The 15,174-nt window shown below is 38.7% G+C and overlaps 2 protein-coding genes and 1 long non-coding RNA gene across 8 annotated transcripts; 2 read left to right on the plus strand and 1 right to left on the minus strand.

Annotated features, from left to right (window-relative positions):
- Window positions 1-443: 443 nt before the first annotated feature.
- On the minus strand, window positions 444-14,214 carry LOC6543976 (ribose-phosphate pyrophosphokinase 2). 6 transcript variants are annotated; one of them, XM_015157745.2, is made up of 9 exons: window positions 14,026-14,214; window positions 11,716-11,941; window positions 5,861-6,044; window positions 5,147-5,215; window positions 3,121-3,219; window positions 1,646-1,770; window positions 1,367-1,565; window positions 1,168-1,302; window positions 444-1,063 (listed from the first exon to the last, which is right to left on the minus strand). In XM_015157745.2, exons 2-9 carry the CDS (start codon window positions 11,931-11,933, stop codon window positions 971-973), a joined length of 1,122 nt encoding a protein of 373 aa, XP_015013231.1. In that variant the 5' UTR covers window positions 11,934-11,941; window positions 14,026-14,214; the 3' UTR covers window positions 444-970. The 6 variants fall into 6 exon arrangements, with proteins under 6 accessions (XP_015013231.1, XP_001972210.1, XP_015013232.1 ...); XM_001972174.3 differs by lacking the exon at window positions 14,026-14,214 and adding an exon at window positions 12,673-12,899; XM_015157746.2 differs by lacking the exon at window positions 5,147-5,215.
- On the plus strand, window positions 1,801-2,892 carry LOC6543977 (sperm flagellar protein 1). Its single transcript, XM_026976811.1, has one exon. The coding sequence runs from the start codon at window positions 1,974-1,976 to the stop codon at window positions 2,736-2,738; it is 765 nt and encodes a 254-aa protein (XP_026832612.1). The 5' UTR covers window positions 1,801-1,973; the 3' UTR covers window positions 2,739-2,892.
- On the plus strand, window positions 12,520-13,204 carry LOC113563888. Its single transcript, XR_003407668.1, has 2 exons — window positions 12,520-12,740; window positions 12,789-13,204. It is a non-coding gene; the product is annotated as an uncharacterized LOC113563888 (long non-coding RNA).
- Window positions 14,215-15,174: the final 960 nt, after the last annotated feature.

Here is a 15,174-nt window from a genome sequence, read left to right on the forward strand (position 1 = left end):
CATGACTTTCATTGGGTAAGAGATTGGAGTTGGTTTTAAATGCTTAAGGAGTTCGCGAACAAGACTACATATGGAATATCCTATATAAATTAAAAAGATAACTAAAAGTGTTACATTTTTAGAAGACAATCTACCAATTTTACATAAACTCAAAAAATCCAATAAAAACACATTCTTGCATTAGTTTTCTGTAATATTTTTTTGTATTTTTTCTTTAGTTTTTTGTTGTTTGTTTGGTTGTTTATTATTTTTTAACGCCTATTTGCTATTTTCTTTTCAATTGTATTTTTTTTTACTTAATTTTACTAGATTTTGTTTTGAACTTGCAAGTATTTTGCGTTTTTTTCTTCATGAGCTTACAATAAAGAATCATCAAAAAGTTGTTGCACAGTGTAAAATTACAATTTCTTGTTGTGTGTGGGTGTATATGTGGGTGTTTTTTAGGTGTGTATGTGTGTGTGTGAGTGTGTTTTTAGGTGTATATCTTCTACGGTGTTAATCTACAAATCTAAATTTCTCTCTAAGAGCAGGCCAATGTTTACACCAATCAACTGGGAATTATCGTTCGTGTTAACTTGTAAAATCAGAAAACGGCAAAAGTTTGTTTAAACGAAGAACTTACTTACAAAGGAAAGGCATTGCATTTGTGTACTTTTGTTTTGTTTTGTTGTTGCGGTGTTAAGTGTTATCTTTATGCTCCTATTTAGTATAATTACATAATGACGATTCCCATCTACTGAGTTTGCATTTACTTTAATTACAATAGTTAATCCATAAAAAATATATAACGATGATGATGGCAAAATGTGTTGTTTCGAATTGTTGTGGTTGTTGGTTGCATTACAAATTGCTATTAAAGTTGTTTCACTATTTTATTTTTGCCGGAGCTCGCTAACGGTGTTCTGGTTGCTGTTTTATCAAACGTTTGCTGGTTTTTCTGCCGGATGTTTGTTTGTTTGATTGTTGTTGTTTAGTATGGAACATTTGAGAAGAGATACGAGACACTCTCGCCGTTGTGTGTCCGTCTGACGGCCTCGGCGAACATCATCGAGACATCAATGCACTGAGAAAACAATAGAGCCATTTAAAGATATTGAACAAAATTGTACCCCTACTTAATAAAACTACACATATAAACTCTTTCATGAACAAAAGATAGAAACCCACCTGGATTTTGGGACAGTCCCGCATGTGTCCATCCTGCGGTATGGTATTGGTCACCACCACCGCCTCGAAACAGGCATTGTTGATCCGCGAGATCGCCGGACCCGAGAAAATGCCATGCGTCAGAATGGCATACACCTGATTAAGGTCCAAAATAAATCAATAAAACCAAGAAATTGAATTAGCAATCAAGTGAACCCACCTTGGTGGCTCCGGCCTCCACCAGGCGATCGGCGGCATGCACAATGGTGCCGCATGTGTCGGCCATGTCGTCGACCAGAATGGCAATCTTGTCCTTGACATCACCCACCAGCACCATGGAGGCCACTTCGTTGGCCTTCTTGCGCTCCTTGTGTATCAGAGCGAACTCCACATTCAGGCGATCGGCAATCGAGGTGACACTAAAAGTGGAGTGGAGTATTTAAATCAAGTTTCAGTACTGTGATACATATACGAGTATATTGAAGGACTAGGAACTAACCGCTTGGCACCGCCAGCATCGGGCGACACAATGATCGAGTTCTTCCACTCGGGAATGTTCTCCTTGATCCACTTGAGCACCGCCGGCTCGGCGTAGAGATTATCAACTGGTATATCAAAGAAGCCCTGCGAATGGGGAGTTTTCGAATTAGTTCAGCATCAAGTAGTCATTGCCAGCTAACACAACTGCCAGGCACTAGCAGTATATCAAACATATATGGCATAAAGTCTTGCTAAAATAAATTTACAACAAAAGTTAAAACGCAGGTAAAATCCCAAACAAGAAGTTATTCTTCACAATCCAAATCCCCAAATCTAAGTTGCTAAGTATGGAGAACGAGCAGCTGAAAGACCTGGACCAGTGGCTAACAGAGCAGCGCATAATCCTGGATATGAGAACTCGTCGTTTATTCTCCGATGTGTTGCCCGTGGCCAAGATTGTCAAGCGTAGTTATCCTCGCCTGGTGGATCTGCACAACTATACGCCCAAGAGCAGCGTGGTGCTGAAACTGGGAGACTGGGAGACCTTTAGCAACAAGGTTCTGAAGAAGTTGGGCGTCAATGTGCCACGTTCGGTGCTGCAGAAATTATCGACAGCAGCACCAGGAGGTATAGAAAAGCTGTTCCATGAACTGATGGCGGCGACCAAGTGCGGTAGTCCCAGACCAAGATCCATGTTGAATGTATCACCAACGCGTTCCCAGAAGAGCGAGGTGGTCAACAAGTTGGCTAATAAGGATTCTGTGAAACGCACCCTCGACCGATCCCTCACCCAAGTGCTCGAGCGCTCTGCCTCCACTGATAATCCACCCAAGGTGCTGACCATGGACGTAAAGGTCGTGGTCGATGGACAGGTCAAGAAGGTTGCCAAAGAACTAGTGGAATACGAAGACTACGCCAAAGCGGTAAGGGAGAGTGCCGAGAAGTCATCCTACATCAACTCCATCGCCCAAAAGGTCGGCTACCTGGAGAGGATGATTGCCATCAAGAATGAACGCATAGATGAACTAATGCTCCAAATGGGCAAACTGTCGGCTAGCATTCTTTCCATACGAACTACGCCCAACGGTACCGAGGACGAAATTGGGAATTAGGGCCACCGACCACCTAGTAGCCTATGGATGGGGATCCGCCAAGATCCTAGCTCATTTTGTAATATCAAATCTCAGGCCCTGGGCTTTGATTCAAGAACTTTTCACCTCATGTTATTGGATAAATCTGTACTATATATTTTGTATTTTATTTTAAACCCTTAAAACATTTTCTTTGGCTTCACTCCAATAAATTGTTACGTCGTTCGGAAGGAAAATCAGATTTTCTTTATCGTAATTACTTGACTGATATACAAATCGAGGTGCGATAAGAAAACGCATTCAACATTTTGCTATCACTCCAATATCAAAGTTATACATAAAATTATTGTGCTCAGGAAGCTTATATGTTATGATATTATGTATATATCGGGGAATGACTTACCTGAATCTGTGAGGCGTGCAGATCCATGGTTATGATGTGATCCGCTCCAGCAACGGACAGCATGTTGGCCACCAATTTGGCCGAGATGGGCGCACGACTCTGTGCATTGGCCAGCGTAGAAAGAGATGCAAGGAAAGGTTTCCATTAGCGCAACTAGTAGTCAAGTTATATGTACATGGGTTCGATTCTTATATCGCTAGGCATTATGAGGAGTAAATCATGGAAATCAAAACCGAACATGGACACACATATATGTATAGATAGAAATCAACAAAGAGGTTAACGTTCCAATAGATTGCATATGGAGATACATAATTCATGGACAGAAAAGAGATTCAGTTGCGACAACACAAAGGACACAAATGTGATTCGGTGCAGCACCCCGAAAATAATGAGTTCGGATCAATAGAGAATGAGATATACCCAGGTGATAGAGTGCAACGCCAGTTAGAGATAAACATGTACAGATAGATCGGTTAATACGCAAACAAGTGCAAAGAAAATTCAACCATTTTGGAATAATTTTTCTTTTCCGCTTTTTTCACTTGATTTTGGTTTGGATTTTCGTGTAATATTTGGAGAACAAGGCATGCAAAGTGTTTCTGGATTGAATAGGGGAAAGATCGTCGTCTGGTTTCATCAACTCAAAGGAAAACATTAAAGAACGCAACAAAGCAAAAGGCTTAAGACAAATATATTCTAAAGCAAAATGTTCTTTATTGGTATTTTAGTTTAGTTCCGCAGCAACATTAAAAATAATAATGCCTGGGATACAGGAACTAACCGAACTACTCACAGTATATTGTTTGGCTGAAAACTCCTAAGTTCAACAGAATTGGAATTTTGTTTATTTTATACATTTTGGGTAATTTGATGCAAGAGAGAGAGACAAAGAGTATAAAAAGAAAAAGAAGAAAACACAAAAAGTTCAGAATAATTCAGAGTTTAAAATTAAAATTAAGGTGGAATCGGGTTGTGTACATCCTGTGTGTATATTAAAGTTAACAAAGACGTAATCCGTGTTTTTCAAAAGTGTGTGAGTAGTTAGTCAAGTGGGTTTCTGTTTTGGTGGGGGGGACTCAATTCAAATCAGGTTGCAATGCCAATTCAAGTACACATTTTCAAATAATACGATGTATACAAATTTTCCTTCCATTTCAACTGATTATCTTTAACGTCAAGGAACTCATTTACAGATTACAGAATTGAAAAATATTTGTGCATTTCGCGCATTTGACCCGCGGGGTTCATTGTCTATATACGTATATATAGTATGTATACGAGTATATACCCCCCATTGCCGATTCTGACGTCACAGGAGATTATCTAGCAACGGAAAAACTTAATCAAGTGGAATGGAAAACAGTATTTTCTAAGCCCCCAAAAGGAGGTTGTTGTCAGGGCCGATAAGACAAGAACAAAAGTGCAAGACCACAACAATCAAGACAAACAAACAGCAGTCGAAACAACACAAACAAAATTATTTATTAGAGTTTCATTATTAAAAATAGATTAATTAATGTAAATTTTATATTTCATATTCATTATTTTTGCTGCAATGAAGAGCCGCCGAAACAAAACAAACAGAGGCAACGTAAATATGTGGAAAATTTTCATTTGTTTTTTTTTTTAATTATCTCCAATAAAAGTCATTGCATTTTCACCGATTTTTTTTCTGGGTTAGCCAAGAATTAATTCTTTATTAGTTTATTAGCGGGTATTTGGGGAGTTGGGGATATAGGGTTTTAGGGTTCTAGGGAAGGACATGCAAAATAGACAAAAAGGTATTGTTTCCGAGAAAAACGAGAAACTTGTTAAGCCAGACGCCAAAAATTTCCTTCGTGAGTTATGAGTTTCTGAGGATGAGATTGCCCGTTTTGAGAATTCCCTTGCAGGTTTTTAGTGTCTTGTTTTTGTATCCAAAGAAAATTAATAAAAAATTTCCCATTACATTTACATATTATAGAAGAACATAAAGTGTGAATCAGGTGAGCGTTTAGTTATTGAAAAGTTACAAGGTAAATACCCTAAATTTCCAATCGTAGTTTTTCTTGGCTAGTTTCTTGCTTTCCGCATTATCCTCACTGCCTGCCAACTTCACGGTGAAAGAGAGACAGAGATCGATAGAGAAACGGAGAAAGAGAGAGAAATACACCAAGGCACACACACACGCGCGGTAGAGGGAGATAGTTGCAGGTGGGCGAGAAAGACAGAGCGAGTATTGCGTGGTAATAAAAAATAAATAAAGTATTTAATTACAAACGGCAAGAAAATAATGCAAAATAATGCGATTATAACTAAGGGATTGTTCTTTGAAATTTTCCACATTTTCCAATTGCGTGCATGTATTTTTACATAAGTTTTTTTCCAGCTTAGCTCCGTTGCAAACAGTTTTTTGAAAAAGAAATGGAAATCGCTTAACAAAATGCATTAGAAACACACAGTCACACACAGAAAAACAGAAGTATGTATATATAGGATAAATAAATCGGTTATATATAGCACTTAACAATCGAGCTAAAGTTTTGGGAAAACATTTGGGGGAAAAGTAAACACTTTTTCGTCTCCACTTTTCCCCAATAGAAACAGTGTGTGGACTTTGCATTGAACTTATAGTCAGATTAAAAAGAATTAATTGTTTACAATGCTTTTCTTTGCACGTAGGATCCGAAATGGGGGGATCCTCGAAATAATACCGTGTCATTTTTTCGGCGGCCGGATCGTGTTGAGGCAAACCTACCTTGTCTTTTTTGTCTTGGCGGGCATATGGAAAGCAAGGAATCACAGCTGTAACACGAGAGGCTGAGGCGATTTTGCACGCATTGATCATGATCAGCAGCTCCATCAAGTTATCGTTGATCTCGCCGGATCCCGACTGCACGATGTACACATCCTCGCCGCGCACCGATTCCCCAATTTCCACACTGCAAGAAAACAGAGAGCGGGGGTCAGTTGGTAGGCTGGATGTGGGGTGCACTGTGGGAAAATATCAGCAAGAAATTGATAGATTGATTGCAAAAAACATGGCTAGCATTGTTGAAATCAAAAAATGAGATCAAAGTATCACTGCAATCGATTAGAAATAGATGTGTGTGATTCATTAAAGTACGGAGATTATTGGGAAAAAAGGGTTTCAATCTAAAATCGTTATGTAATATTATTCCATTGCAAAGAACCTTCTTCATGGCATACATAGTATGTATAAAATAGACGTTGGTCCTTCAGTGTGCGGAAATTTCCATTATTTGCCTCAAGCTCGCATAACCTTTCAAATTCACAAGTTTTAAAAGTATCCTTTTTCCCATGCACACCCTCCCCTAAGTTATTGATAGTCCAAGCAAGACACGCCCCCAATTCTTGACGTTAGCGAAGCCCAAATAAAACTGCAAGCCAAGCCAATCTAATCGAAAACTTTTCTAATTCTCTCGCACACAAACCACATGGCGTATGCGCAATACTTGCAATTGCCTCTGAAGCCGCCTCGTTTATTGCTTTGTTTACACTTTGTTGTTCTGTTTTGTTTTGGTTTCGGTTTGCATTTGCCTTTGCCTTTACGAAGTTTTGTTAGCAACTCAGTTAGACTATAAGTTCTCGATACCCTCGATGGAGAATGGGTGGTTCAATCAGCGCTTCAAAGGCGGAAATATTATACAGAAAATATACCCAGAACATACATACGTCAATAATGTATATTAGATGTCCGAGCAACCGAAGTAACAAAAGTATTAAATTAAAATAACAACGGCTGCAGAGAACTTTGCTAGCTTCATACTTCATATAGATTTATAGATTATAGATTTAAATTCAGATTTTTAGGGAATTGCGGCAGAAACATTTAGATGTATGCCACTTCAAAATCCGATTAAGATAAGTTGAGTTATGGACTTTAAAACTTCAGCATATGGACATTTTTTAATTTTTTTGAATTTCCACAACATAACATAAAAAAAAAAATTTTTTAAATAAAATTCTTAATTTGAATACAGATTTTTAGAGAATTGTGCCAGAAACATTTAGAGGTATGCCACTTCGAAATCTGATTAGGATAAGTTTAGTTATGGACTTTAGAACTTCAGCATATTGACCTTTTTTAATTTTTTTGAATTTCTACAACATCAAACATCAAAAAATATACAAAAAAAATTTAAAAAAAAATAAATTTCTAAATTTGAATGCAGTGTTTTAGAGAATTGCGCCAGAAACTTTTAGAGGTATGCCACTTCAAAATCTGATTTAGATAACTTGAGTTATGGAGTTAAGAACATCAGCATAGGGACTTTTTTTGAATTTCTACTAGATAGAAAGAAGATAGAATGCTAGGGTCGAGTTCCCCAACTATCAGATACCTTTTACTTAGCTAGTGGAAGTGCTAACGACAAACTTCAACATTTTCTGGAATATCGCTAGAAGTTGGGGAAAAAATAATAAAATTAAACAAAATTTTAAGTTTTTAAAAAGTGTGGGCGTGATACCGAGTAACGGGTATAACTACTCCCAGTAAAAAAATTAAATGAAATAAACAATCAGTCAATTTCAGTCAATAAAACACGCTTTCAGCTGACTCTCGGTTAGTTTGCTCTTTTTTCGCATTCTCATGGTTATTTTGGCGTTTGCTTTACCATCGAAGGTTAATTCAATTACATGCCGTTCGGAGCATCAGCCCTCAACCGACTATCGATTGAACGACCTGTGCCAATGTGGCCGAGTAATTAATTTGTCCAATATTTCGGGTTTATCTTTTGTCATAAACCCATTGCTGGAGACTGTCGTCAATCGCGTGACACGTTTTTGTAGTATAGTATAACCTAGTTCTGCACTCGCTTATCAATAAACATACCATTGACCGGTTTTTTTTGGGGGGTATATTGATTTGAGGGGTGTATTTGTATACATATGTATGTATTCCTTATCTCTACCGTGGTCAAGGAGATCAATGTGGACCGGCTAAAAGCAGAGATTTCATCAGCCTTGGCCGGATGCAATTTGGCATTAAATCATGCATTTTTGAATAGATTGCCGGGGCTGTAGGAAAACACTTTCACCGCTAGCCACCGTGACATTGTTAGCATGCCGGGAAAATGTTGAGAAAAATCGAAGGCAAATCCGTGGGCAGGGAGAGGGTGTGGCGTGGTGTGGTGTGGTGGAAAGAAGGTGTGCTGGGCAAGACAGTTGGCAATTGGCCAGAAAGACCGCCGCATTGCCAACAACTAGCAACAGTTCAGCCAGCAGCTGTTTCTTTGGCCGACCGTCAAATAGAATTTCAGCCAGAATTCATTTCATTTTCCATTGTTTTTTACGTATTTTTATCTCTTTCCTTGCTCGCTAGTCTGTCTGCTCATGTGATAATGTAAACCGAAAAATACAACAAATAAAACTAAATAAAACATGAAAACGAAAAACAGTCGTACTTCTCTAATTGAAATCACCAGTTTCACACTTTTTCGCACTTTGTTTATTTTCTTAGTTGTTTGATTAGAACATTCTTATTCGCTTTTATTCTTCTCTTATCGTACGGATTTCATAGATTACACATAATCAAATTTAAGACCGCGTTATAAAATTAAAAAAGCAGACTTTGATTGATTACTATGTTTCAAGGATATGGATGTTCGAGTTCGAAAATGTCCTAGAGTTTGCTACTAAGCTGAAATATTGTTTATCTATGACTGTGCTATATATAGAAGTCTTACTGTAGTATAAAAAACTGTTGCCAATTGTCTCCCACTTAGCTTATCTCAGTCTGGAGGAAATCTAAATCGCTTAGTTTCTGTTGGTTCCAGTTGATTTATAAGCGCCTTATCACTACTAACTCGGGCCCCTTTCAAAAGCTCGTGGAAACCCAACGACCTCACAGGACAAACACGCAAATTCCTTATCGATCAAACTTTAGAGTCGAAAATGGGGGGGAAAGAGCACTTAGTAATTGACATTTTCAGTGGGTGGTTGGGTGGTTTCGATAGCGAGGTTTGTGTATAAAACAGTTTAGAATTGCGTGTGGCAAGACCTTCGAAATTGGAAATTGGAGCCCCAATTTGGGGTTATTGAAAAATGATTATGAATTGCCACTGAAATTGGACTTGGCCTGTGGCGAAGGTCGTTTTGGGGTTTTCTTAGGAGGCAGTCGTAAAAAACATTACATACTTTGTACATTTTATGACCTTCGTATTGACTAATTATGTGTTTTTTTAGGGTTGCAATAAAAATATTATACACCAATACATATTAATATTATTTATATTGAAATCCATATTATGTAAGATGGTTATGTACGATGTGCTGGCAAAAAATATATGTGATTATTAATAATATGGAGAACAATTCAAAAAAATCACGTGCGACCCAAATAAACTGGTATCGCGAGTTTTTATACATGGTTTTAAAATTGTATTTCTCTCTTCTCTTGTTATGCTCTTATCGTCCATTATCAGCGAATATGCTTAAAGAAATTTGTGCCAGTCTTAATATCAGCATTCAGTCGTTTAAACTTTCGTGATGTCATCTTGGCGCCCTTCAATTGAGCATAATCTTGACTAAAAACTTGATCTCTAGCCCAGTCGCCCCACCAAACGCAACAGCGACAATAACAATTAGAGCTACAACAACAGCATCATTATCATCATCAACCTGCGTTTGCTATTATCAACAAAAGCAATCAAGACAAAGTATGAAAAAAATAAAAGCAAAAGTTCAACCGTTATAGCAGCCGCAACAATAACAACAACACCTAGTGTAAATTGGAGCAAAAAGAGCGCATTTAACGGTCAACATGTTTTTCTGGCTGCTGTTTCTAGAGAATACTAGAGAGTGAAAGAGAGAGAGAGAGAGATGGACAACAAAAACAAAGCCGACAAGTGCAAACAGAAATATTGCAGCTACAACAACAGTGGAGCAACAACCACTATGCACACGTGGGGGTCTGACACTTAGTGTGAGAGCAAGAGAGCGAGAGATAGAGAATGGGCTCCAAAGAGAGCCTCAATGTACACTATGCGGGGGCGTCGCTGCCGCAGTCGACGTCGCAACGTCTGCCGACTCTTGATGTGGCGCTCAAGCTCCCCTTTCGTTCTCACCTTAAGAGAGCGTTCTCCCACTCTCCGTTCAGTCAGCAAATGAAAAACGTGACAGAGTCGTGTTGTGGTTCTCTACTTGCAGGCATTTATACCCTTTAGTCGAGTGTGTCGGCTTTACAAGCGAGTTCGTTTTTCGGCGATGGTAAGGAATCATTAGAACGCTAGAATCACGAGCGGACTTATACCTTGAAAAACAATAAAATAAAATTTATTTACAATCTAAAACAAATAGGTTTATATATATACAGGTACATATATACATATATTACATATAAATTAAAAATTGTTATTTTGGCACAAAAAATTAAAAAGTGTAAGCCCATTTCCAACGCTCTACCCAACTAACAATTTTCCCAAAATTATTTCTCTAAATATAATTTTTTACGCATTTAAATGTCACACGTATGAATCTACGTACGTACTACGTACTACAGTAATCTTTCAACCATACTCAAACAAATCGTCAGATGACACGACTCCTTGTTCAACATAACATCTGGTGCAGGGCAACCTAGCTTCGACTTCGCCACGCCTTTGGTTCATTCCGCTGCCGCGTACCTTGGTGTGCGTGCGAGTGAGTGCGAGCATAACAAAAACACACGCACACCAACGGAGCGCGTATCATGTCAGAAAGCTTAGCGCGTATTATAACCTCTATTTTCGGTTTGGTTTTCTTCCGTTTGCCTCGTTTGTTTCTTTCACCTTTTCACCTCCTCTAATTGTTTGCTTATGTGGCTTTTGTTTAATTTTATTAAAATTGGAAAAGACCGAAGGAAAGTTGACACCGAATAAACGGAAAAGGTTGCTGGTGGGTGGGATTAAAACCATGGGCGCCTTTATTTATTATTTGTTGTTGTTGTTACAGCAGCTGACTGGCTGGGCTTGCGCCTGTGTAAGTGCGTGCGGGAGCAAGAGAGGGAAGCGAAAAGCGTGCAAGCCGCAAGTCTAGACATACACACACACGCACACATAGCCGCTAATTTAATTAAAAATATGAAATGAAAATCATTTTCTGTCTCATTGCGAATTTTTTGCCTAAGAATATTTTTTTAAATTTAATTTAAATTTTGTGAAAATTGCACGCGGCATTGGCCAAGCTTTACGTGGCTGCGTGTGTGTGTGTGTGTTACTCTCACTCATACCAGCACAACGCCACTAAACACACACTCACACACACACAGACGCACGGCTATAGCGACAAAGACGGTGTACAGTCCACTTGTTAAATCAATAAAAATAAAAAGAAATCAAGCCAAAGGCATGCCACAAAATTCGGGAAAAATCATTCACTTTTAGGTAATCACAAATTCTCATTGACTCGCATTGTTGATTGTGGCAACGAAACGCCAGCAACCTTCAGCGAATGTCAAGGACCTTTTGAGCACATGTGTTTGCAGACCAAACACTTTTTCGTCAAACTCAATTAGCACACTTTAAAACACATTTGTTCGTTCGGCCGTTAAACACTTGTTGGTGGTCACACACACACAATTTGCGAAGGAAATTCCCTTGCAGGACTACTCACCAGGTCTCCAAATTGCTGAATTTCTTCGTAACCACCTTGCCGAGATCGATTCCCAGGCGATCGACAATCCGTTGGGCCAAATCCGGATGCGAGGTGCCCGAAAACACTTTGATGTTCGGCATTCTGGAGTGGATTAAATTTAGACAACCAGCCTGTTTCTCCAAATTGTCTCGGATCAAACTTCTAGCGCGTATCGGATTAGCAGAGCGAACTGGCATCACACAATCTATGAGTAGAAGTTTTTATTATAAATTTTTTTCGCCAAAACGCGGGCAGCGACGTCGACGTCGCCGCCTTATCGGTGTGCCCGCAAGAGCGCAAAAGAGAGCAACGGAGCTTTTGCTGCGCACCGCTCTCTTCCGCTCGCTCTTTCTGTTAAGCCACCCCAATTATCCCCCATCCAAACCATGTGATTTTTCTGCGCGTTCTCCAGGGAACTGGAAACCTATCGATTTCGATTCGGGGCTACTAAAGCGGTTCGATAGGCATTCATCTATTAATATATTAAAAAAAAAATTTAATTTCCTGTTGTGTTATTCAGTAGAAAAAGCTGTTAGAAAAAAAGGTTCTGGTCTATGGGGGAAAAAATAGTTTTGTAAATTTGATTATTAGCTATTTGGTATTTGATATGAGCATTTCAGGCCGGAAATAACGTTCTTAATGATTTTGCTCCGTTTGCTATGAATTTTAGATATGAACAGAAATATATAAATATTTCACAGATTCCATTCGATTAATAAACAGCTTATTATCAACCAATTACAATCTATGAATTTTCTTTTAACATAAAAAATATGCTGGCATGCCAACAGGCGCGCGTCAAATGAAAAGCTTTTGAGACCGTGGCAATCAGCTGTTTCACGGATGTCCCCAGTTGGCCATGAAAACCCAGCACACACACATACACGCGCGGATAGAAATGAAAGGAATGTGAGTTCTAGGATATATTCTACGCACCATTCTGCTCGTTCTCGATGCATTTCTTATCGGGCATTATTCACAAAGCGATGAAGGTTCTGCGACAGGTAAGCGGCGACTGAAGAGATTGCCGTTTAATAACAAGTCGCACTCAGCTGTTTTGCGCCAGGTTAAGCGAAAAATGCACTGTTTCAGCGACAATGGGAGATTGGGATTAGCAGCCGCAGAGCGCCGCATCTGGCGAAATTGAGCGAGCGAATGGAACTGAGCGCCGTACAACATGGCGTATGCGTCTATTACAACCGGTGCGTGCCCACACACATACACCCATCTTTTTCGAGAGAGCGCAAGAGAGAGCCAAGGATGGAAATGATGCGCAGTTAAGTTGATGCCACAAGGAAAAGCTTTTCGGGATGCGCTTTCCTCTCTTTTCGGAATCAGCTGTTTTCGATAGGTAATTTCCATAGCGTTTTTAAATACGTCATATTGCAATTTTAGATATGTAAGATGTCACACAGAGCGAAAATTTGAATAATAAGTATTCGTCTATATACACACATTTTCAGCATATTTTCTATTTCTTACTTACTACCCACACAGATAGAAAATAAATTGTTGCAAATATATTTTAAAGGCCTGTATTGTTATACATATATGATATACAAAAAATTAAGCTGTTTTAATGACACCTCAAAACGGGCAAATAAATTTCCAACTCCCCATAAAAATGTCAATATATTTTCCTATACAAAATAATAAAAAAAAACCTTAAATATTTGAGACAATAATAAACATTAATGCTGTCTCGCACCCTCTTGAATACTTATACGGGACTCTTTTTGTGTACATATTCAAGAATTTTTTTGTTTTTGTCTGTGTATCTGTGCTGTGTGCCGTTTTCCATTCTTGGATAATTATTCCGTTCTGGCTAATTGTTGCTCTGCAAATATCTCTATACATCTCTATGTACATTGTATGTACATACGAGCAGGAATGTTTTGTTTTCTAGATCTAAAATCCAGGGTACAGTTCCTACTTTTTCATTTCACGGGGGCTCGTCTTTGCTTTTGTTGCCCCGAGATGTTTTCTTGTTGTTTGTGCAACTGTACCTTAGATGCTGAACAAACGAACGCGGCTGAAAAACACTGCGATTTGTTAAATTGTCTTTTTTGTGCCCATGGCTAAATATAAATGAACTAATGCCAAATGCTGACGTACTCTTCTCCGTGTTTTATCCCTAAAAACTGACGCAAATGGCGTTGCAATTGTGCCGAACGTACAGGAATAATGGGGCGGTGAGGCAAAAACCACGTGCCGAATGCGACGCACGTTTTGTGTCGTGAGGAATGCAAAGGCACGCACACATCGAATAGTACAACATTCTGGACTTACTTGAAACATGTGAGGTAGTAAAGTGTCGCAATTACTTTCACACTACAAACTATTAATCACTGAACGATGCGATTGGGACAAGTTGGTCGAACAAAAACTTGTAGTGAGGATTTTAGTTTGTGATTCCGCTTGGATGCAGCCGCTACTCAGAAAATGCAAAAGCTGAATGAATCAGAACGCTTTCGATTTGAATTTGAGCGAGGGAAGTTGAACTTCTGGAGTTGTTTGGTGCGAGAGAACAAGAGATAACGCAAAGAAGAGTTGACTTCATCAAGCTGAAGCCTAGATACCCTTACCTTACGAAATAAATAAGTGGTCATAATAAATGGTTTTGAAAATGTTAAAAATTATAGAAACTTGGACCCCTGGCTTACAGTTTTGCTTAGCTTCCTTATAAAAACTATTAACTGACCCAGAAAAAACTAAGGTAGTTTTTACTGATTTCAAGCGATAGACCGATGGAATATTAATCATCCTTAATCATCCAATATTTTCCATTATCAATGTATATACATCTTTCCAAGCTCGAATAGTTTTAGGCTCAAACATATGTTTAATTAAATGTATATTTTCCGTGGTAGGAGACATCATCCCTATTCTCCCACTTATCATATGCTTTGTAAGGGTATATCAAGGAGAAAAAAAGAGAGCCGGCATGTTTGTTTGTATCGGTCACTCGTTTTGTTTTGGGGCGAAAGAGCGGCACAAAAGGGGAGCACAAACACGTGTGTCCAAGAAGTAAGAGTCAAGTAGTTAGAGAATTTTAAAGCTCTAACGTTTTACTTAGTCTCAGATTGTCTGTTGGGTATACTTCTTATCCGAAAACTGTTGTTGTGTTGGTTCTCAACTTCCCCACACGCTTTTGCTGACACGTTTTTTTTTTACTCGATCGCCATTTGTGCTGTGCGAAACGTGAATTTCGGCAGTAAAAGAGAATGTCGACTTAACTGATTTCCAGTCATGAAATATACCCTATAAGTTGTTGACAACGTTTTTAAATGGTTTACATTTTAGGTATTAAAAATATGGAAGAAAAAGTTGCTCACAATGTAATCTACCTTATCAGAGTCTATCAGCTGTCAATTGTTTAAAGTAAGATTCTTCAGTATTGGTTAAAAGTTGGTATATCAATATATTTATGGCGAATCT

This window comes from Drosophila erecta, unplaced genomic scaffold (genome assembly GCF_003286155.1).
Source record: "Drosophila erecta strain 14021-0224.00,06,07 unplaced genomic scaffold, DereRS2 tig00000021-arrow-pilon, whole genome shotgun sequence".
Classification (NCBI taxonomy): domain Eukaryota; kingdom Metazoa; phylum Arthropoda; class Insecta; order Diptera; family Drosophilidae; genus Drosophila; species Drosophila erecta.